Source organism: Balaenoptera physalus (assembly GCF_965194825.1).
Source record: "Balaenoptera physalus genome assembly, chromosome: 8".
In the NCBI taxonomy this organism is placed as follows: Eukaryota; Metazoa; Chordata; class Mammalia; order Artiodactyla; family Balaenopteridae; genus Balaenoptera; species Balaenoptera physalus.
Window position 1 is genome coordinate 101,080,694 of NC_138887.1, and position 24,013 is coordinate 101,104,706.

General features: G+C 38.9%; 1 protein-coding gene across 4 annotated transcripts in view; it reads left to right on the forward strand.

Annotated features, from left to right (window-relative positions):
* The window catches only part of AHCYL2 (adenosylhomocysteinase like 2), a 175,084-nt gene that overhangs the window by 118,458 nt on the left and 32,613 nt on the right, over positions 1-24,013 (forward strand). Inside the window, exons 1-6 of one of the 4 annotated variants that reach the window (XM_082473012.1) lie at positions 818-1,827; positions 4,905-5,016; positions 13,306-13,449; positions 13,895-13,995; positions 20,530-20,632; positions 22,599-22,693. In XM_082473012.1, the coding sequence (XP_082329138.1) occupies positions 1,771-1,827; positions 4,905-5,016; positions 13,306-13,449; positions 13,895-13,995; positions 20,530-20,632; positions 22,599-22,693 (612 nt within the window). In that variant the 5' untranslated portion in view covers positions 818-1,770. Of the gene's footprint in view, positions 1-817; positions 1,828-4,904; positions 5,017-13,305; positions 13,450-13,894; positions 13,996-20,529; positions 20,633-22,598; positions 22,694-24,013 lie in introns of those variants that run through there. The other 3 variants (XM_082473013.1, XM_082473010.1, XM_082473011.1) reach the window with 3 other exon arrangements.

Below are 24,013 nucleotides of genomic sequence, written 5' to 3' on the forward strand. Positions count from 1 at the left end.
TCTGTGGAATATTTTTATGAATTGTAAAGTTATCAGATTTATCATGGCATAAAAGTCTCTACAAACTAGCTCCTGTTTTTTCTTCAGCTACATGCCCTACTACTTCTAACTTCCTGTATACATGTACTTGGTTCTTTGTCATACTGGGTTCCTGGCAGTTCCCTGTTCCTTTTGCTCTGTGAATATTGCTCTATGTACCTAGAAGGGCCACCCTACTTTACTCATCTGGAAAATTCATTCTCCTGAGTCAAGTATCAGATTAAACTCCTCTTCTAGGAAAACTTCCCTAACATACCTTGCTGACTTTATGTCACCATGTTGTATGCTGCCACTGAATCTTGAACACATTTCTGTTATAGTACAGGCTTGTATATCTTTCTGTACCTGTGACTGACTATTCCATGAACTATTTGAGGGCAGGAACTATATGTTTTGTTCTACATTTTTAACGCCTGACACTCTAGGAACCCAATAAGTTTCTGATGCATAAATCAAAGAATCAATCAGAGTCTATGCCTCCATTAAGGGAGAAAAGCTGTACACATAAAAACAAATCTTTCATTTATTTATTCATATATATATTTAGTACCTTTCTCCCTGTGCCAAATGTTGTACTTGGCAGGAAGAATAAAAGGATGAGTAAACGTGATGCTTGACCTGGAGGAGCTCACTTTCTCATGGAGTAGCAGACATGTGATCCCTCATTTCAGTGATGCTAAGACATTACTGATCATCACATGTGCCATTACGTTATGAACAAGCACTCATTCTAAAGGAAGAATTCAAATCACATTCCCACCCCAATCTCTGTAACATATAGTTGAACATAGCTTTCCTATTCACTGGGTCCCTTTCAGAAACCAACAAATAAATAATGTGATTCTTTGCCCTTTCATTTGACTCTATTTGATATGCAACAAGGTCATTATGATTCTGGGGGCCCTGGGGAAATAGAAAACTCCCTATGCCAGTCACACCTTCCACAAAACACAGTTTTTGAAAAAAGCAAGCAGATCACTGGACACCTAATCAGCAACAATCTTGAGATGGGACTAGAAACCGAATGTCAAAACCTGCATAAAAAGATGAACAATTAAGAGTAAAGCAGTGGTCTGAGAAAGTTGATTTTCTTGGTGACAGAGCTGAAACCTGTGTTCCCAGTTTGACTAACCCAAGGACACAGAGTGTAGGTTAGGGGCTGCCTGAGCACTTGGCTCCTTTTTTTTTTTTTTTTTCTTACCATCTTTATAAATTCCCTCATTGTTTTAGTGGCTCTGTAGTTAATTTTTTTCTAATGAGACTAGGTTAACTAAAGTCATCTGACATGGAAAAGGAGGAGGTAAGGTTAAAAAGGAAGCTAATTAGCAAGTTAATTATAGCAGGTAAAAAAGTGCACCGGTTATATAAATAAGCTATTGTTATGCACATGCAAGTTGGGCCTTGTCAAGGGACTTGTTAAAGTTTAGAGGTCAGGGGATCCGTGTAATTAGGTGTTTAGGGAAAAAATAATAATAATAAAAGCAAAACAGCCACCAGAATTAGGAATGGCTGATGAGCCACTAACAGAAATGCCTTATTAAATTGGGCTCTACTGCTGGAGGGGTCGTTGGAGCTGCTTCAGGGTTTCCTGGGAAGGCACCACCACCAAAACAACGAAAAGAAAAGCTAGCTGGAACCAGAGCCAACAGAATTGCTGATGAGGAAAGTTTAAAGGCCTAGCCACAAGGGCCCCTGGACTGGAGAGGTGGCAGTAGGGCTGGTGATGTCACTATGCTGAGCAACAAGAAGAAATACATTGTCAATGGCAACTCTGGGATTAAAGCCCAGGTGAGGCTAAGCTCTTATTTACCAGTCTTGCTGCCGCTATAGCCACTGTTGTAAAAGGCCAGCTGCTTTTGCCCTCCTTTCCTGCTTTCGTCCCTTCTTCTGGCGTAAGGTGAGCTGCGCCTCTCCTAACAGTCTCTTTCCCTTCCTCGCCTTGCTGCCTGTTGGAATTAGGCAATTTTCTCTCAAATGGATAAGGAGGGTTCCCTTAAAGGACTCTCTGATTTCAGATAAGGTAGGAAAGTTAGAGGTAGAACCTACCAGAGTATCCCAACCGGGGTGGGAAGATTACTGTATTACAAGTAGGAGTGAAAACTGTAATGGCACGTAACTGTTAAGGGGAGGTGGGCACCAGGGATGGGTTGTCAGTAAAAGATAAACATTTATTTCTTGGGGAAATTGTATAACTTATTCTATATAAGTGATTAGTCTCTTTTTAATATTCTTCTGTCTTAAAGAAACTCGAGTTCAGGGTCTGACAAGTAAACAAGATTTAGAACCCTATGTCTCTGAGTGCAGAAAGCCTACCTAGCCTAGTCTTTAGTGCCAAAAGATAGCCTAAACTCGGGAATTCCCTGACGGGACAGTGGTTAGGGCTCTGCGCTTCCACTGCAGGGGGTATGGGTTTGATCCCTGGTCCGGGAACTGAGATCCCACAAACTGCACAGCGCAGCCAGAAAAAAAAAAGATATCCTAAACTTGACTTGGGTAGGAGGAAGTACTGTAAATGGAGGGGACTTTATAGAGAAGAGAGCTCAGTTTAAGGTAACTGGTTTGAAATGATGGCGCAGCTAGATGGCTACATGGTTTGGTATTGGGGTAAATGGGTGTGTGCCCACCCACCCCATCCTACAAATCTAGAGAAGTAGAGTGACTGGCCCCCTCTAGTGGTGTGTGAGTGGGAGGGGGTGGTACATAATCTAAGGCAGGGTTTGTCTGTTACTCTTTTTTAAAAGTAGGCACTACTGACATTAGTGACTCATTGTGGCCTTTGGAAAGTCAATGACTACTCCTTTTCCTAGATGGGCCTCTAAAAAAGAATAAAGACATATTATTGTCTTGAACAAGGTTGGTGAAATGCAAGCCAAGGTTTTGAGCTTGACTGCTACTCCCCTCCCCATCTTCTCACCCACCTTCTTCCCCTTCCCCACTTTTTTTTTTTTTATCCTTAAAAATTCTTTTAACTGTAGACTTGGCTTATGGTTACCATATTTACTTAATATTCAATCAAGTACAGACTCTGAAGATAGAGTAAGATTCATCGTTTTGGCACATGGTTGCCTATTATGTGTCAGGCGTTTTCGCCTGAGGATATAAAGGTGAATAAGATACATGGCTCCTGCCTTTATGGAGCCTAGTTTGTACAGGATACAGGTAGATAGTTGTATTCACTGTGATAGGAGAAGTACATGGAAGTTCATGTACATTCCATGGAACTGCATAAAAGGGCACTTTATCTTTTTGGAATAAATTGCTACTTCAGTAAAATAATTTTGCCATTTTTCATTTTGGGAAATGCTTCTGATCCAAAGAATTTTCTTATTGCTGAAAACAATTTGAAAACTCTAAAGTACTACACAGGCTATATTTGTTGTTATAGCTATGAAAATGCTATGAATTCCCCTAAAAGGCATGCTAAGCTAATTTGATTTGGCATTGGTCCCCTTGTCTGAATACTCAGATGACTCAGTAGTTACCTCTAACTGCAGGAAATGTGCTGCTTTCATTCTGGTGTGCCGTATCTGTGTTCTGCCCATCAAGGAACCATCTTTTTATCATGAAAAGCAGAATCAGTTGTCAGATCTTTGATTTTTCCTGCCTCGGTGCCAATTGGATCTACATCTAAGCAATTATGCAAACATTCAATTAGGGAAAAAGACAGAAAGATATTTGTTGAATAATGATATGAGCTTTGATGTGAAGTGTTATAAAGTATCAGCTGAACGTTGAACAGTAGGAAAAAGAGATAAAATTGCAAAACAGTCATGATCAGATATTGTCCAAAATGCAACCTCCAAGAGTATTGAGGTTTATACATATTCAGTCCACTCCTCCACTCCTACATCTGTTATAGTTAACAAATTATCAACCTTGTGGCTTTTAGTATTTTGTGATACCAAACATTAAAAATTATAAATTAGGGAATTCCCTGGTGGTCCAGTGGTTAGGACTCTGCTTTCACTGCCGTGGCCTGGGTTCATTCTCTGGTTGGGCAACTAAGATCCTGCAAGCTGCAGGGCGTGGCCAAAATTTAAAAAAATTTTTTAAATAATAGATTAATTTTTACTATACTTATTAGTACTAAAAAGCTAATTAATGCATTTTAGAAAGCCTTTAAAAAGCTAGAGTGACTACCTGCAAGAGTTACAAGAACAGTGAATTTGTAGGGGTGGGAGCTGGGGAGCCAGGTATTAATTGAATCACCTGCTATGTTTCACGGTTTGCATACATTGTTTCATATAACCCTCTCTAAAACTTTTGAAATAAGTTCTTTCATCTTTGTTGTATTTAGGAGAAGAGGAGGGTCACAAAAACATCTTGATGAACAGCATATAGCTAATGAGTGACATAACCAGGGTTTAAATGCAGTTCCAGAAAGCTCTGTATGAATAGAAAGCTTTTTTTTTTTTCTATTATACCATACTATTTCCTGAGAATCTTAAAACCTGAAGGCAGGTCACTTTACCTTTCTGTATCTTGCAGTTTCTCATCTTAGATATATGAAGACTGGAATAGATAGTCTCAAAGATTCTTTCCAGCTTTAATTTTCAGTGAAACTATAGAAAGGATTTCTGAATATGACTCGACTTTCTAAAAATTTATTTTAACCGGTACATCCCCTTCTCCCTTTGATTGCAAGAGGTATATAGTCAGAGAGTGGTTCCAGGATTTAAATTTCATAGAAACAGAGTAGGTAAAGAATGAAAAATCATTCTCTCCAACAGTCTTAACATTCCAAATGTGGGTTAGTGCAATCAGATCAGCTATGAGGGAAGGTAAGATCCTATAATGCAAGCCTTGAATTGCTGTCTCAAAATGGAGGTTATTTTCCTTTGTGTAACTAGAGTTCTTTTTCTTAGCAGATCCAATTTGCTGACCAGAAGCAAGAATTCAACAAACGTCCCACCAAAATTGGACGTCGCTCTCTGTCTCGCTCCATTTCTCAGTCATCTACTGACAGCTATAGCTCAGGTGAGGACTGAACGGCTATGGACCCACTTGTGGAGGCTACTTAAGTATGATCAACGGACCCTCCTGTCTATCCCAGGCTAATTAAGAATGATCAAGCCTATGTTTTGGTATAAACACTTCGATTCTCAGTGGAAATTTGGACCAAAATTCTGGATGGAAACTTTGGATTCCTGTTGGGGATTCAGAGTGGAGCTTAATAGAGGCTTCCTCTTCCAGTAAAGGCAGAAGAGGGTGATTAAGGAAACTGAGCTCTGACTTATTCAGAGGGTGAGAGTATGTTGCTCACTAATGACCTTCACTGAGCGGCATGTATGAAGACTTGTGTTTTTTCCATTCTTTGAAAATAAAAGAGGGGTTCCCCATACATCAATCTGGGAAACTTTAATTGCCCCGAGAAACAGTGAAATCGTTGTAGCTAGTTCAAGTGAGCCCTTTGCCTTCTCTTCTAAGCTGTGACATTGTATTGTCTGTTACTCCTTCCTTCCTGGCAGTGGCATTAATTCCAATATATGGGCCCTGGGCTTGAGTTATCATTTAATGCCAGATGAATATTAACATGTGAGACCTTTTGTCAGCACTGACCATTTGTTTTTTGTTTGTTTTGTTTTGTTTTGTTTTTTTAACATCTTTATTGGAGTATAATTGCTTTACAACGTTGTGTTAGTTTCTGCTGTATAACAAAGTGAACCAGCTATATGTATACATATATCCCCATATCCCCTCCCTCTTGCGTCTCCCTCCCACCCTCCCTATCCCACCCCTCTAGGTGGCCACAAAGCACCGAGCTGATCTCCCTGTGCTATGCGGCTGCTTCCCACTAGCTATTGACCATTTGTTCATCAGCACCCAGTTTATGTCTGATCTAATATGGAGCTATTTTATTTTGCTCTTATGTAGGAATGTGGTAGGAAGCTGAGTGTTCATCCTAGTTACCTCTTCACATTATAAATAGAACATTCATTAGAAAATTTTCATCGTGACCTGAAATTTTGTTTTTCACACAAATAGGAAAGTAGTGTTTGTTATGTAAAGTTGAAGAAAGCTTATTTGAGACACTGTAACTTTTAGATTGGGTAGATTGTTATTTACACTTTTTACATTTCTTGTTTTACATTTCCCCCACAATCACATAATGTAAATCCCTAAGGATTTTGGTCTAAAGATACAAATTTTGTACCTATCTTATTCTGCTAAAATAGCCAGCAGAATAATAAATAATTAAATAAATAATTTTCAATAACTGTTGAAAATTCATGAACCAGTTACTATAACTCTGGAAACTATAATAGTTGTGCAAATGTGAATTGTAAAAGAGTGTGTACATTTTAGACTCTTGAGTTTGTGCATGTTATCTAAAGATTGATAACTAAATAATAATAGTACCAAAATTTAACTTCAGCTCAATCTCTTCCCTACACACTGGATCCACATTTCCAACTATGTTCCTGCAGAGAAAACCAATGCCTGCCTTCCCACAGAAGTCCCCTATGCAGGGAGGGTACTTACAAAGTATCTATTTACCCAGAAGAGTGGGTTTGACGCCTTTCTTTTTTAAGTGAACACATAGTTGCCTGGTATAGCTCATTGGTGAGTGATTTTGACTGATGTCACCACCCTGCATAGATTGGACCTTTTAGGTTGAACTATGTGAAATTGCCATTTCTATAGTAAAAAAGATTATCAACCTTGTATATCCATTTAAGGGTACTAAGTTCGGGAGTATGGAGTCGAAACATCCTGGGACTTGGAAAATAACTTAAAGATCAGTTATTCAGCTTCCCATTGGATGCTGGAATTGCCTTGATGGCATCCCTGACAAATGGCCATCTGGCCTCTTTGGGAGCATTTTAGATCATAGGTTGATCCTTGCTTGATCTAGTAATTTAGCTCCCAATAAGCTCTTATACAATCCCTAAAATTTAAAGATTTTATTTAGAAATAAAAATCACCATATTTGGCTGCCTGATTTGGGGGGCATCCCACTGTCCTGGTTAACCTCATCTGGATATAGTCCAGATTGTGTCCTTTTAAAAATATTACGCCTGTGAATATAATATTCTAGGTATGGTCCAAAATAATCTATAGTAGGTGTTATTTCCATAAACTCAGTGCTTTTCAAATGAAACCTAAGATTATGTTTGCTGTTGCTTTTGATTATGTTGCTTTTGCAGCTGTGTCACACACACTGTTATCTTCTCTTGTTTCCACATGAGCAATTGTCAAACCCTTTTAAACAGACTGTGAATGGAGATGCCTACTGCCTATAGTCTTGGACTGGGAGTTAGGAGAGACCTAGTTTCTAGGCTTTTTTTATTTTATTTTATTTTTTTTAATTTTTGGCTGCGTTGGGTCTTTGTTGCTGCGCGTGGGCGGCATGTGGGATCTTCACGGACCAGGACTCGAACCCGTGTCCCCTACATTGGCAGGCGGATTCTTAACCACTGCGCCACCAGGGAAGCCCAAGTTTCTAGGCTTGGATCAGTGTGTGATTTGTTGTGTGATCCTGGAAAACTCTGACAGCCTGAAATGCTCATAACAGACGCAATGGGAAAGTTATATGAGGTAACACAGAAAAAGCTCCATACTCATCAAATGAAAAGCCAGGAATAACAGAATTACAGCTTTCTAAATATGAGAAGATATGCAAATGCATGTCAGTAAGAACTTGGAACCCATTTTCAGCATATGTTATATTTTAATTGACTATAGAAATTAACATTGTTAGAGCCCCAAAGACTGATCCTTGGACTTCTTCCCTTCTGTGTTTATCTCTTCCCAAGTGAACTCATTCAGTCGCATAGTTTTAAATACCATATACTGGTGTTTGATTCTCATATTTTATCTCTAGCCCAAATCTCTCCTCTGCACACTAGCCCCAGATATTCAACTGCCTGCTCAGTCCTTTCACTTGGATGTTTTATAGGCATCTCAGCCCTCCCATGTCTTAAAAACTGAATTGCTGAGTTCCAACCTTGCCCCTCTTCAGTCTATTCTCAATGCTGCAGCCAGATTCTTTTTTTTTTTTTTAAATTTTTAATTTATTATTTATTTATTATGCTTTATTTTTGGCTGTGTTGGGTCTTCGTTTCTGTGTGAGGGCTTTCTCCAGTTGCGGCAAGTGGGGGCCACTCTTCATCGCGGTGCACGGGCCTCTCACTATCGCGGCCTCTCTTGTTGCGGAGCAGAGGCTCCAGACGCTCAGGCTCAGTAGTCGTGGCTCACGGGCCCAGTTGCTCCGCGGCATGTGGGATCTTCCCAGACCAGGGCTCGAACCCGTGTCCCCTGCATTGGCAGGCAGATTCTCAACCACTGCGCCACCAGGGAAGCCCCAGATTCATTTTTTAAAATAAGTCAGATCGTATCACTTCCTCGCTCCAAACCCTCCAGTGGCTTCCCAGTCTCGCTCTGAGTAAGAGCTAAAGTTCTCACAATGGCCTACAAGACCCTATACCATCCACCCTCACATTATATTTCTAATCACATCTCTAATTTCCCAAACTTTCCTCCTCCCCTGGCTATTTTGTTCACTCCAGTCGTACTATCCTACTAACTGTCATTTTGAAACATGCCAGGCATTCTCCTGCCTTAAGGCCTTTGCACTTGCTATTTCCTCTGCCTGGAATGCTCTAGGATGCCCTCACTGGGTATCTTGCCTCCTTAGGTTCTTAACCAAAGATCACCTTCTCACTGAAACCTATCCTCTTTTAAAATTGTACAGACACCCTACACCTATCAAATTTTCCTCCTTTATTTTTCTCCATAGCACTTATTATCGTATAACATATAATTTATTGTTGTCTTTCTTCCCTTACTTGAATATGAGATCCATGAGAGCAGAGATTTTTATCTCTTTGGTATTGCTCTATTCCCACCACTTAGAACTGTGTTTGACACTTGAGGTGCTCAATAAATACCTAATGGGGAAAGGTGTCCAGAGACATTCTTATTATACAACTTTACACCCCTGTAAAGGAGTATACACCTCTGATACACTCTCTGTATATGAAGAGGTAGAAGGTTTATGACATTTCAAAAAAAGATACCTTCCTGTCCAAAGTGCTTGTTTTGATGAAGATACTTAGAGTCTTACTTAGGCTGTGGCGTACTCTCCCTTCCTAATGATCCTAATACTAAGTTTTGCCATGCTTTTATTTAGGAACCTCTTCTGGCCTTTTCAACCAGGTTCCTCCTGGGAATCACAGAACACAGAAAAGGATGGTTCTTCAGAGGAGGGATCATAACTAGTACCCTGCTAGATGCAGAGGAGAGAAGTTAATTCATATATTTAGTGGATGCTTCAAGACATTAGGGCTTAATTCTAGTGGAACCCAGACTGAAAGGGGCTACATCAATCCTTGAAATTATTTTATAAAAAACAAACTTCTAAAAACTCTTTCTCTAAGCACAAAACCCTTAAAAACAAATGAATAGAAGAGACTTTTCTTCAAAGTCAGATCATTCTCAGTGATATATTTCTGAAAAAGCTGTCTTTGCAGTGAGTTAATTGGTTAAGGATAAGGAAAGAGGAGTAAAGTTCCTTAGTTCATAATTGGTTCTCCTAAAGCTTGAAGTATTTTCAGATTTTCAGATTTTTCCAAATAACAAGTATTTTCAGATTTTTCCAAATAACAAAGTTTTATTTGTCTATATTTTGGTTGCTAACATAGCTTTTCACATATTTCTAGAGTGTTATCAATGAAATCTGCTGCACATTGACACACAGGTCATTACTGTTATTCCATTACCAAATGAATAGATTGGGCCCAAGAGGAACTGCCTGACTTAAAATAGTCTAATAGGACTAATTCAGCCAGAAGTCTGACTGCTTCTTCTCCTAGCAATAACCCACAATATCACAGCTGCTAGGAGGTAAGGCTTAATCAGGCTTGAGCCATAGAACATATGTATGCCAGTTCCATGGGGTCGATTGTGGATTAGTGATTCACCAAATTATGTTTTGATTCTGAGATACCATGAAACAAGAGAACATCCCATGATAGAGTTATTTTGTACTTAGTATTACTTTTCTACCTAGAAATTGAACCCTTTTTTTGTGATTATCTCATTTAGTCATAAGATTTTTCTGGTGGGAGTTAGGGGAAAGGGAGAGCATGGGGCGAGAGAGGATCTATTATACTCCCTATTTTATGGTTGGATAAATTGAAAATTGGTCACTTAACCAGTTAGAGGTGAAGCTAGAGCTGTGGTCTCAGACCTGTACTTCAGTAGGTGATTGTCTTGATTATCGGTTGTTCATTTTTAACTAAATTATGACTCTGGGCTTCAGAATGTGCTGACAATTCCAAACACTTTAGAAACTGTTCAAGCATGTATATATATATATATATATGTGTGTGTGTGTGTGTGTGTGTGTGTGTGTGTGTGTGTGTGTGTGTTGGGTTTCTCTAAGTTTTCCTAGGAAGAATTTTTAATTCTATCTCAACTATTTTCATGAATATGCTACTTTAAATATAGTGGCAGAAATGAGTTATGGATTAAAAAAAAATGGTAGTTCAGGAATAATCTTTCCACTGTGTTTGCAACAATAACATTCTCTTGGTCTAAGTGTGTCAGCCATTTTGCATTCACATATTAGTACAGTCTAGACAACTGATACTTTTGGATCTCACTTGATAACAGGTCTGTATAAAGGGCTCTTTGAAAACAAATCCATTTTGGCTCAAAGAAAAAGATTGGTTGAACTAACTATAACCAGTTGACTACTGTTAAGAAAAGAAAATACTGTTTTTTCCCTTTAGAAAAGGGAAGTAGTATAAATAATTTTTTTCTTTGAGTTGGAAGAAAACCAAAAATTTGAGTACTTCTCTTAAGGAGAATATTAGGGGGGTTTGTTGTTGTTTGGTTGGCTTTTTTCCCCTGACTCGTCCTTAAAAGCTGAAGAGGCATAGGGAGAGGAGAGCTATTCTGGGTAGAGTTAGGACTCCAGTCTCAACCTTTTTCATCACTGCCAGCCAACCACCTGCTGCTTGGGTAAATTAATAGATGACGGAGGTAGAGAAAAAAAGAAACTGCTAAATAATATTGTATGTATGTCATTCCTTTCCCATTCAAAATCCTAAAGCTAAGTAAGAACGCTTGAAGATGTTATATTTGGTATTGAATTAAAAATATGTACAAAACCCAGTAATAATATCAGGTATCATTTACTGAGTGCTTAATTACTTTATGCCAGCATTGCACTAAGCACTTTACGTACATTATTTTATTTAATCTTCTCAACAACTTGACTCTGACAAATCATGTCTGCATATTATATATAGTCTGCTTCATAGCACATATTACAACCATACGGAAAGAAAAACTCTAAATAATTAATTCTGTAATTAGTTATTTCATGTCTGACTCACCTACTAGACTGAAAATCCCATGAAGGCAAAGACAGTTGATATCTGTCCTGTATCCCCAGCACTTAGACTGTGCCTGGTACATAGTAGATGCACAATAAAAGTTCATTGAATGAACAACTGAATGTGTGAATGACTGAATACATGAATGAATTAACAACCCTATGAAAAAGGTTCTGGTATCACCTCTACTTTATACCCAGAAGCAGAGACTGAGACTTCAACCAAAATCTCTCTGACTCCAGAACACTTAACCACTGTATTTAAATGGCCATTAGGGAGCATAAAAATCATCATGGCTCTGGAAAAGGATTTGAAATTTCAGGATACTCTGAATGTGAAGACTTTCTTCAAAAGCAACTTTTCTATAAATTTGGATCAGGATTAGGATGGCTGTTATCTTTCTTCTCTCAGGTGATAGAAGCATGGTTCCCCTAAGCCTCTGACTCATAAGCCATTTCTGAGTATTGATTGGTGAAACAGGTGACTGCCCAAGAAACTGTTTCTGGGCTCTGTTGCCAAAGGTACTTTGAGCTCTCACTCACCCTAGGAGGGAGAACCATAGACTTTTTGTACAGATTATCTCCTTTCAAGAACAAAAGTCCCTTTGGGGATTTATTAATTCCCCCACCTCCCCTGGTGTTCATGTTCTTTCTTGTTGCCTCGTGTTGGGACTTTGCTCTAGGGCAGTTTTCCAGCTCCAAGAGAGACACTCGGGCCCCTGCTGCCCAAACATTTTGTAGCACCATGCTTGATTAACTGGGCAAGGTCAGACTTGCCTTTTACAGCCCTCCCAGAGATAGACCCTTTGCTAAGAAATCCCAGAAATGCCTTAATTCTCTGGATATAAGTAGATCAGGAGACCCTAGGAGCTCTGAGCTTTTGCAGCTTTCTCCCCTTAAAAGTGATGGAAGTACTTCTTATCTCATTGAGAAATATATAATGCTTTATAGACAGTGCTTTATGTCCCCAACCTTCCTCCCCCCAAAACCTTGAGGACTGCTTAGGAAGAAACTATCCTCAGGAACTTAAACATAAATCAAAGAAAGAGATTACTTCAAATCATCCAGCAAATGATTAGCAACTACAGAATTATATGAAGACTAAAAAGACCTCAGTCAAACATGGGAATGGCAGCAGCAGTAGCTGCCTATTAGCCACAATCAAAAGTCTTAGACCTTCCACCCTCTAGTGTATGTTGCTAAATGGATTAGTCATCAGAGCATTTAATTATACTGAAAGAGGATTTATCTGCTTCTTTGGGAATCTAAAATGCCTAATGCAGGACCCACTGAGGCCAGCAAGAAGGGAGAACACACTGAATACTTCATTGTCAATGTCTAATTGGGTCTGCAGGCATAGTTCAGCCTCATCAGAGCCAGTCTTAAAAAAGAAAGCTCTGTTTTGTCAGACAAACACTTTTTGTGTGGTTCTTAATTACTTTCCCATGGGTTCCTTGTTTTCTAGGTCTTATCTGTTCAGTTACTGTACTGAAACACAAATTACATCAGGTGTTTAAGCAGCAAGCAGAGAAGGGTAGCTAGGATCCCAGAAACCCACAGGTTAATCACCATGATCATGCATTAAGAACTTGAACCTATTGCTACCGTGGAATAACCTCTCTCTTTTTTCATTTTCAAGGACTTCTGCATGTTCTGAAGATAAAGTTAGCCTTAGATTCCAAGTTAATGCTACCCAGGAGGAATGTCTTTGGCAACGTCTCTCAGCTTCCTCTTTCTGGCCTGTGGATAGCACTTTCCATGGGTGATGATTGACACAGCTCCTTGGTGCCACTTAGGTGCTTACCAAATGTGTAAATTTACAAGGTGCCGGATTACTAGAAAAGCCTCAGTTCACTCCATGGTTTGGAGTTTTAGAGGAAGCCATTTTTTCCCTCTAAAGGTATTTTATTCTGTCATTCCAGCTGCTTCATATACAGATAGCTCTGATGATGAGACATCTCCCAGGGACAAGCAGCAAAAGAACTCTAAGGGAAACAGTGACTTCTGTGTCAAGAACATCAAACAGGCAGAGTTTGGACGAAGAGAAATTGAAATTGCTGAACAAGGTAAAGAAAGTAAACACCTTTTCCTCTCAAGCTGCCTGTGTCTTTTTGTCCATGTTAATTCCTTTTTACATCCTGGGGTCTAGTAGTTTGTGAAATTTCAGTGTGATTTTGAAGAATACTTATAAGAAAAGAAATATGGGCTCAGGAAACACTGTGGGGAGGGAGTAAACTCTAGAGGGTCTAGAAAGAACCCCTGTACAAGGAAAAGGGGGAGAGACTAGATAAGGGGGACTGGGATATAGGGAATCAAACATTGGACCATTTACCTCTGGAAGTCTCTTGTAACAGGAAAATCAAGTTTAATGTTTTGATCCCTTGAGAAGCTTAATCTAACAGAGAACCTGATTGGGGAAGGATCTTATCTTAAGACAGTACGTTTTTCTGTTATTCTTTACCTCTCATCCCTCCTCTCTAAAATTGCTGCATGTGTATTGGGCCTTTTCAGAAATGCCGGCGCTGATGGCTTTGAGGAAGAGAGCTCAAGGAGAGAAACCTTTGGCTGGAGCCAAAATTGTGGGTTGCACACACATCACTGCTCAGACTGCTGTGAGTCCTTTTCCTTTCTCCACATAACAATAGTTAATAACAGCCACCAGCTATTGAGGGCTGGCACCATGCCAAGCACTAGTTCCGCACTTAACAAGTGCTCATTAACCCTCATACTGGCCATGTAAAAGCACATATTCCTGTTTCCATTTTATAAATGAGGAAGCTGAAGCTCAGGGAGTTTAAGTAATTTGTCCAAGGTTATACAACTAGTAAACCACAGAATTGAGATTTAAACTTCAATATATCTGATTCCCAAGCTTATTCTTTCTCCAGTCTTCTCCATTGCTTCCCCTTATCTTCCCTTCCAGTGTCATTTCTACACGGCACCTCTGTATTAGGCTGCTTTCAGCTGCAAATAAGAGAAAACCTGATTCAACCTGGATTGTACATAAGGGAATTCATGACATTGTATAGCTAGAAGTCCAGAGGTAAGGTGGACTTCAGATGAAGGCTCTCAGGGCTCAGTTTCATCTATCTGTGATTCTCTTGGAGCTGCCTCCTCTCTGTGCTTACTTTATCCTCAGGCTGATAGCAAGATGGTTACAGCTCTTTAAGCCATCCCAGACTGACATGAAGAGGAAGAAGGACCATTTCTTCCTCTCTCCCAAGAGCAAGGAAACCTTTCCCAGAAGTCCTCCAGGGTACTCTGTCATGTCACTGAGCAGAACTGGATCACATGCTCATGCCCCACCAGTCCTGGCAGAGGAACTGGGGTTACCGTGATGGGTTTAGATCCGTAATTTTCACCTTTGTCAGATTCACTGACCCCTTTTGATTAAAAAATATGTTTTGCAACGGCCCAGTATTTTCCTGAAATGAAATTCAGATATACATAGCTAGGTACATATAATTTTTAAAAAATAAATGTAAAATCTTACTGAAATATGAAGGAAGAATAAAAGGAAAGTAATTTATAATAAAATAATGTGTATTTCAATATGTAAGTGCTTGGGTACAAGTAGAGTTGAATAGTCAGATATTTGTACTTACTTATAGCATTATTTGAATGTGAGTGCTACAAATGTATATACATAGAAATGTGTTACTGGTTCCAGAGCATCAGAGAAATATTGCCAAATTATATAATTTTCTGAAATTATAATCAACTTTTTGTAAATTTCTGAATAACAACAATATCAAAAATATGAGTTTTCTGGCTTCCCTGGTGGCGCAGTGGTTGAGAATCTGCCTGCCAACGCAGGGGGCACGGGTTCGAGCCCTGGTCTGGGAAGATCCCACGTGCCGCGGAGCAACTAGGCCCGTGAGCCACAACTACTGAGCCTGCGCGTCTGGAGCCTGTGCTCCGCAAAAAGAGGCCACGATAGTGAGAGGCCCGCGCACCACGATAAAGAGTGGCCCCCACTTGCCGCAACTAGAGAAAGCCCTCGCACAGAAACGAAGACCCAACACAGCCAAAAAATAAATATAAAAATAAATTAAAAAAAAAAAAAGACCCTATTTCCAAATAAGGTTACATTAAAAAATATATATATATATATGAGTTTTCTCTTGGTTTATACACTTGTTGCATTCTTGGAAAAACTATTATTGTTTTGTATTAAAACTACAACAATACCTTTGTTGATATGTAAAGTGGAATAAAGTTCTAAACTCAGATAATTATAAATAGATTTCTCACTCATGTGAACTTTTCATTGGAACACTTGAAAATTGTACCAGATATGGCATGGTTTTTTCGTTCTGGGAGACTGTCCTACACTTTCGAAATGTCAAGATCCCTGGCCCTACCCACTAAATACCAGTAACACTCCCCTACCAATTACCGTGACAACCAAAAATGCCCCCACAGTTTTCCAAAGTTCCTCTGCTGAGAACCACGGACTTAGAGTCGCCATCATCAAAGATGTAATACATACTAAGTTGCCAACCGTAATGAGACCACTACAGGAAATCAGTGTATTAAGAAATTGTCTGGACTCTTTTATGGGATTTATAAGATCCAGGTCATTTGTATGACTAGATCTCTTCCAAAAGATTGTCTCGTAAGCACAACACTATGTGGCCACGTTCCTTATTCAGAACAGCAGAGATTCCTCAAGACACAGCTACTGTTAGCGTCTTCCCTGTGAGACTTTTCTGGGTTATGTGTTCTCTGAAGAAAAGGATACCTTGGCACCCCAAAATTAGTATAATAAATTGAAAAGCTATCACTTTTTGGAGCTATAGACTAATGAATCAAGGCAGAAACACTCTTGGAACCTTTTTTGGGCTTCCCCAGTCAGGGACATGAGACTTCAGTGTGGTGGCTTAAAATAGTTAGTGCTTCTGTACTGTCTCATGTTGCTAAATTACATCTAGTTTCTTTTTTACCCCCTGGCTCATAAACATTACCACTCTTCAAGTTTACCTTCTTTTTTTTCCTGAATGGAGTAATCAAAATTAGTTTACCAATTTTAATATTATTTTATTGTTCCCTTCCCACATTTTTCTGTTTCCTTTAAAAAAATAATTACAAAGGAATTTTGCTTTGTTTTTTTAATCTCTATTTTATTTTTCTGATTACAGAAGTAATTCATGTTCATTTTACAATATTCAAGCATTACCACAATCTGTAATGTAGAAAGACAAAGTCTGCTATAATCCCATGCTCCAGAAATAACTATCATAGTTAACAGTTTCCTGTCCATGTTTCTAATAGACTTGGATCTAAATATTTATATTTTTTAGGTGTGTTTCCATAGTTCCTTCCAACCAGATTCCTTAGCTACTCTCTCTAAACAGTAATGATTTAAAGTCGAGTTAAACCAGCTTCTGAGCTCTGTCCTCCTCCCACTTCTACCTGCCTTCACTTCTGCTTGAGCCCTAATAGCCAGCAGTCTTGACTCATAATTCTTTAAATAGTTCTTATATTCTTGGTCCTAGTCACTTTTCTAGTTAATTTATATTGCTTTGTAGGTAAGTCTCAGTATCATTCTTTTGTTTGGCACATTGAGGAATCCTAGTTATAGAAATTCAGAAATTCTTTAAGGTGAAAATTAAAACAGGATAGAAAAAAATTGGATTGGATATTGAAAGGTAAAGAAATTAAGATATAAGAGTAGTTCTGCTGTGGCCTTAGACGAATTATGTGAGAGAGTTAGCCTAGTGGAGTTGTTTGCACGTATTTTTTTTTTAATTAGAGCATATTTTTAATTAGAATTTTTATTTTGTATATAAATATTAGAAAATACAAATTTTTAAAAATGAAAATTATCAGTACCCAAAGTTAAGCACTGTCAGGAAATTTTAAAACAAACCTTTTCACCAAAGATTTATCCTTGTTAAAAGAGCTCTTAATCGAAGCAGTAGGGTGGTACATTACCTTCTTTTTTTTTTTTTTAATATTTATTCATTTATTTATTTGGCTGCATTGGGTCTTAGTTGCGGTATGCGGGATCTTCGTTGCAGTGTGTGGGATCTTTAGTTGCGGCATGTGGGATCTGTCTAGTGGTGGCATGTGGGATCTTTTTAGTGGTGGCATGTGGGATCTAGTTCCCTGACGGGGGATTGAACCTGGGCTCCCTGCATTGGGAATGCAGAGTCTTAACCATTGGACCACCAGGGAAGTCCCTATACTACCTTCTTATAAAGAAGCCTATCTCCATCTTACATACTGAAGTGAAAGTAAGTCAGGATCAAATCAGTGGATTAAATTTATTTTAATAATTTTTTAAAAATTGAAATACACATAGATTTATAGAAAAGTTGCAAACCCAGTACAGATAACTTTTTTTCTGAACCATTGAAGAGTAAGTTGCCAACCTTATGATGCTCCCACAAATACCTTAGTGTATATTTTCTACAAACAAGAACATTCTCCTGTCCAACCAGTACAGCCATTCAAAATTAGGAAATTAACATTGATTCATTATTGCCATCTAATCCTCAGGTCCCATTTGAGCTTCACTAATTGTCCCAATAATACTTTTTTATAACCAAAGGATCCAGTCCATAGTTATGTGTCTCATTTAATTGTCATCTCTTTAGTCTCCTGCAGTGCTGGATAGTTCATCAGTCTTTCCTTGACTTTCATGACCTTGACACTTTGAAGATTATAGACAAATTATTCTGTAGTATGTCCTTAGTACGTAGAAAATGATGCTGTGCTTTTTTCATTTAATCCTATTGGATGGCACTTGTTTTCGATTTGTCCCATAACTGATGTTCATTTTGATCCCTTGATGGAGGTGGTGTCTGCCAGACTTTTCTAGTGTAAACGTTATTTTTCCCCTTTTGTAATTAATAAGTATTTTGTGAGGTAGTAATAGGAAACTGTGTAAATATCCCATTCTTCATCAAACTTTCCATTTATTCGTTCATTTATGTATTTGTGTGGAGTCATTGTTTCCTATTTTATTTAATGGGTTATAATCCATTACTATCATTATTTATTATGATAAAAATTGTTCCAATTTTGGCCAAGAGGAACCCCTTAAGTCTTGCTTCTGTGCCTTGTCTCTTGACATATCCCTTTCTTTCTTTGAGCACTTCCTTTCTTCTCGTACAAGATGATCTAAGCTCATTTTGTACCTTCCCTGTCCTATCCCTGGAATCAGCCATTTCTCCAAGGAGCCCTGGTTCCTTTTCCTTTTAGTGGATCTGTTCACTAGTGTGCTCTTTGCTATTGGGATATCATTGTTCCTGGATCCTCTTTCATTAATTTTCAAAAATAATTGCCCATTAACTCTTCATATATATCTTTTGCCCTGTTCTCTCCTTCTGTAAATTAGGCCATTGATAGTATCCCATAGATCTTAGATGCTCTCTTCTGATTTTTTCCCCCACTCTTTTTTCTTTCTGTATTTCAGTTTGGTGATTTCTATTGATCTATCTTCAAGTTCACTGATTCTATCCCTAGATATGCCCAGTCTGGTGATAAGCCTAATGAAAGAATTCTTAAATCTGATCCTTAAAAAAAAAAAAAAAAAATTCTGACATTTCTATTTGACTTGTTTTTATAGTTTCCATCTCTCTGCTGAAATTCCCTACCTGTTCATGGATGTTGTCCATCTTTTTCACTACACCCCTTAGCATAAATATATTAATCATAGTTAATTGAAAGGTCCTGTCTGATCAAACATCTATCTCATCTCAGAGTCTGGTTCTCTTGAATACTTTCCTGACAATGGGTTGGGTTTTTTTTTCACTTTTTTTGGCGTGCCTTGCGATTTTACATTGAATGGTAGTATATTATTTTCCATTATTGTCATGAATTGGGCTGGATTTCAATTCTGTTGTTCCATACCAAAAGCTACAAATTCCCCCAGGCTGGAGGGCTCTCGTACTCAGTGTTTGCACTTCACCCTCGGCTTTCAGCCGCTTCTGCACATGCTTGCCACAGGGGGGCTCTGTCTTCAAGTGCATGTCCTCGCTGCAGCACGCGACTGCTACTCCTTGTTTCCTGGAGCTAGGCTCAAGGTGAGGGCAAGTGGGGTTCTTAGATTTTCTGGTCCAGCCTCCGTGTTAGGCAGGCCCCTGTGAAGGTAGGACTTTTTCAGTGTTCCTGCCACTCCTCTCTGTAGCAGCCAAATTTTGCCTTGTATTGGTGGTAGGTCTTGAGCAGAGATATTTTCCCGTCCCTCCTGGAGAGGTAGCAGATTTTTACTTTGTATCAATGTAGGGTCCTGGGCCCAAGATGATTTTCTGCTACTCCCCCAGGAGCAGAGAGTTTTTGCTTCCACCCTTCCCCAGAAGCAATGGCTCTTTGCCTGGTCCCTGGTGGCAGGCATAATTCCTGCTCCTCTTGCTACAGTTTAAGGCTTTTGCTTCCTATGAGAGAAGACTGTGGAGAAGTGCCGAGGTTTCATGCTTACCTTTGAGCCCAGCCAATCAGCTCCCTGCCCCCAATCTTTCTTGTGAGCCCTAGTTGGAAGCCCCTGGAAAAGAGCTTACATGTGAGTATGAACTCTCCTTGTGCCTGGGGCTACCAGAAGTTCCAAACTGACATACTTTCCCACACTCAGCCTTTACTAATTCATTAAAATTTTAGCTTATTTTTTCTTACCGTGATGTATGGCAGCCACCCCTTCCTTCTGTGCTCTGACAAGAGTGAAACAGTGTTCCCGCTCTCCTTAAAGGGATTTGTTGCTCTTTGGAGTTCCTTGGTTGCATTATGACCTCGGCTCTTTGATGTACTCAAGAAAAGTTATGGTTTTGTAGATTATCCAGCTTTTTCTTGTTAAGATAGAAGCTTCTCTTGCAGCTTTCTACATCCTAAGGAGAAGCAGAGCTATAAATTTGTGGTTTTTAAAAAGATGTTTGGCACTGAAAGCCTTGGTTTAATTAAATCTTACAGGGAGCCCCAATATGTTAAATGAGTAAAAGCATACAGCTCAGCTGGAGCCTTCCCCATGCCTACCCCGAACCCTTGCCCTTTTCTCAAAGTATTGAAGTTTCTGTAAAGCACAGTTTGAAAATCATGGGCGTTAGTTATTCCTAATGTACTTTCTCATTGTCAAATATATAAACTTAATCTCCTTGACCAGTTGTTTGGCCCATGCTTGCTCATCTCCTGCTTTCTCTTTAATATAGGTGCTTATGGAAACTCTGGGCGCTCTGGGGGCACAGTGCCGATGGGCTGCCTGCAATATCTATTCCACTCTCAATGAAGTGGCTGCTGCTCTAGCAGAAAATGGTAAGATCTTTTGTGTGTTCTCTTTGTCTTTGGCTAAAGTTTCCAAAAAGTTCCATTGTTTCAATAAATATCTGTAAGGAAAGTTGACATTTAAAGTTGTCTTGAAAGAAATATTCTTTTTTTTTTTTTTTTAGTTGAAGTATAGTTGATGTACAATGTTGTGTTAGTTTCAGGTATACAATAAAGTGATTCACTGTATATGTGTATATATATCTATATCTATATATCTATCTATATCTATATATCTTTTTTCAATTCTTTTCCACTATAGATTATCATAAGATATTGAATACAATTCCCTATGCTATACAGTAAATCCTTGTTGTTTACCTGTTTTATATATGGTAGTGTGTATCTGTTAATCTCCCCCTTCCCCTTTGGTAACCATAAGTTTGTTTTCTGTGTCTGTGAGTCTTTCTGTTTTGTAAATAAGTTCACTTATACTATTTTTTTAGATTCCGCATATAAGTGATATCATGTAATATTTGTCTTTCTCTGACTTACTTCACTTAGTATGATAATCTCTAGGTCCATCCATGTTGCTGCAAATGGCATTATTTCATTCTTTTTTGTGGCTGAGTAATATTCCATTGTATGTATACACCACATCTTCTTTATCCATTCATCTGTTGATGGACACTTAGGTTGCTTACATGTCTTGGTGGGTCCCTATTCTTGATGAGTTTGCCCTCTTTCTGGGCTTCTCTTGTTAAATATGATCGAGGTAACTGTGTTGCTTTACAGTCACAAATATCATCTTATGTCTAATATTCCATTATTAGTTAATGCTTTGCCTTGTCAGAGCACCAGTGAACATTATTCACTGTCTAAGGTCATATGGATTAGAAAAGAAAATGCTTCAGGCATAATTTTGTGGTCTGACTGGTTTTCAGCAGTTAATGTTTGGTGCTCTGCTTCAGCGGTAAACAGGACTTGACCTGGCAGATTAATATTTGATAACAACAACCACTGACACTTGAAGGACAAAAGAAATAGAGAAGTTTGGACTTCGCCAGTTCCTTGCCTTCACTCTCTGATAGCCCAACACAGATCAGGATACCAAACACTTGCTTCAGAGCTATTGAGAAATTCTGGGAAAGCTCTATAGTGCATGCATACCTCTCTTTTTGCAAGCACTTTGAGCATTTTATTTGTTCTTTCATTTACAGTCATTCATTTGTAAAATTTTTATTAATGTATAAAATATGTATAGAAAGTACACATATATAAATATATAGTCCAATTAATTGTACATGTACATTCATTTCTCTTTTTTTTTTTCAACAGATGCTTATTGACCTACTTTAAGAACAAATGAGAGTGTCTTTGCCCTCAGAATCTTATATTGTGGTTAAGGAGAAAAGACACATATATAAATAATGATAGTACAAGGGCATATATGATAATGCCACAACAGATCATAAACCCACATTTAGTATACCAACAAGGGGCTTATAAAAGTTCAGATTCCATGTGAGATCACTTTCAGCTGAGTTATAAGGCTTCCTTAGGAACATGATACTTAACTGGACAATGAAGTATAACAACATTTGAACAGAGGGAGAAGAGTGTAAGAGTTTTCCTGATGCAGAGGATGGGATGACTAAAGTATAGAAACAAGAAAGATCAAAATGTAGTTGGGAAATGATGAGAATTCCAGTTGGACTGGATGAAGAAGTACATATTTCTGGTTTCTTCTTTTTTGCCTTTAGTCATACTTTTAGCATCTGTCATACTCTTGGCCCTTTTGTTTGGCCTCTTTGGTCTAACAGGAGTGAAATGACCACCAAAGACAAAGGCAAGTGTAAAAGGACTGAAGACAATACTAATCATTGAAGAAAGTCAACCCAAGAAGTATAGCAGAACGAGAGAGCTTGGAATTGGGGAAAACCAGCATCTTTTTGCCAAAATTTAGGGTCAGCCCTTTTTCAGGCTTTAATGGTTTCTCTTTGTTCTTTTTTCTCAGGATTTCCTGTGTTTGCCTGGAAAGGAGAGTCAGAAGATGACTTCTGGTGGTGCATTGATAGATGTGTGAATGTGGAGGGCTGGCAGCCAAACATGGTGGGTTAGATCTCTGCCAACACAATTCTGTTGGGGCCTGGAGGTATAGAGAGGGAGAGTGTGGTCTGGGAGAGGGTTTCCCAACAGGAAGGAAGGCAAATGCTTCCTTTTCCATCTGATGTACCTGGGCTTCTGGCAGAACTAGATGCTTATGCTTAGGACATCCCAAGAATATTCAACCTCTTTATAGCCTCAAAGTGCTTTTCATTGTCAGTGCTGATCTCAGAAGCACTCATATTCATCAGGAACATTAAAATACTGCTCAGGGTTCACACATGACTGGTTAAAAAGTAAGATTAATGAGTTACCATCCCCTACCACTGCTTACCACCACCCCCTACCCCCCACCCACCCCGCCCGACAACATCAATGATTAAAGCACACACATGCACACACAGCTCCTATGGTACTTAGGTTTCTTTCTAGAATCACGTGCTAAATTTATAGTAAACCTGAAGGGATTCCAAGTTCAAATTTCTTCTCTTTATTCATTTCTCACCTGAAGAAAGATGAATAGGCAAAGTTTTGGGGTCTTAATTTTTGCTTCATTTTTATTTTTGTTTCATTTTTTAAAAGATCAAGTGCTTGAAGGCTGAGAGCATATTAGATTCACAAGGGGAAGCAAAAAGCTTCACAAAGTACGATGCACTCCTGCTTTGCAAACCTTTCTGCATATGGGTGAGAGGAGAAATTAGGGAATCAACTGAAACAAGAATCCTTGAAGCTCTAGTCCAACTATTGCTTACTGCCAAAGACTGCAGAGCAGGCTTCACCTGGGACACAGCAGAGAGAAGCAGCCTGTCTTTCTGGATTCTGTGATCCAGGTCACATTGCACCAAGTGTTGGTTTGAGGAAGCTGGGTTAAAACCTTTGTATCCTGAAAGGGAGGGAGGACTCAGCTATAAGATGAGTCAGCTCATTCCAGCGGAGTTTAACGGTGACAGAAGGGAGTGTGACTGACAGGTGCTAAAGAAGATATGCCGGGGGGTTCTACTGGAAATAAAACATTAATTTTATAGTCATGAACATAAGGAGGACAGGCGATTGTACATGGAGAGCTTTTATAGACTGTAGAGCCAGCACACACTGCTGGAAAGGTTGACGAAGAGAGTAAGACAAGGGTAAGAACAACTTGGAAACAGGATCCATATCTTTTTGGATCCTGTCAAGATCTAGTGCTTTTACTTGCTTGCCAACTTCAGGAAGATTCCCAGGTGACAATAATTTTCTGCAGTAGGACGACAAGGTGAGAATTATGGGCTACATTCATTAAATAAATATTAGGGATAGCACCTACCTGCCTGTATTCAACACCTGTGT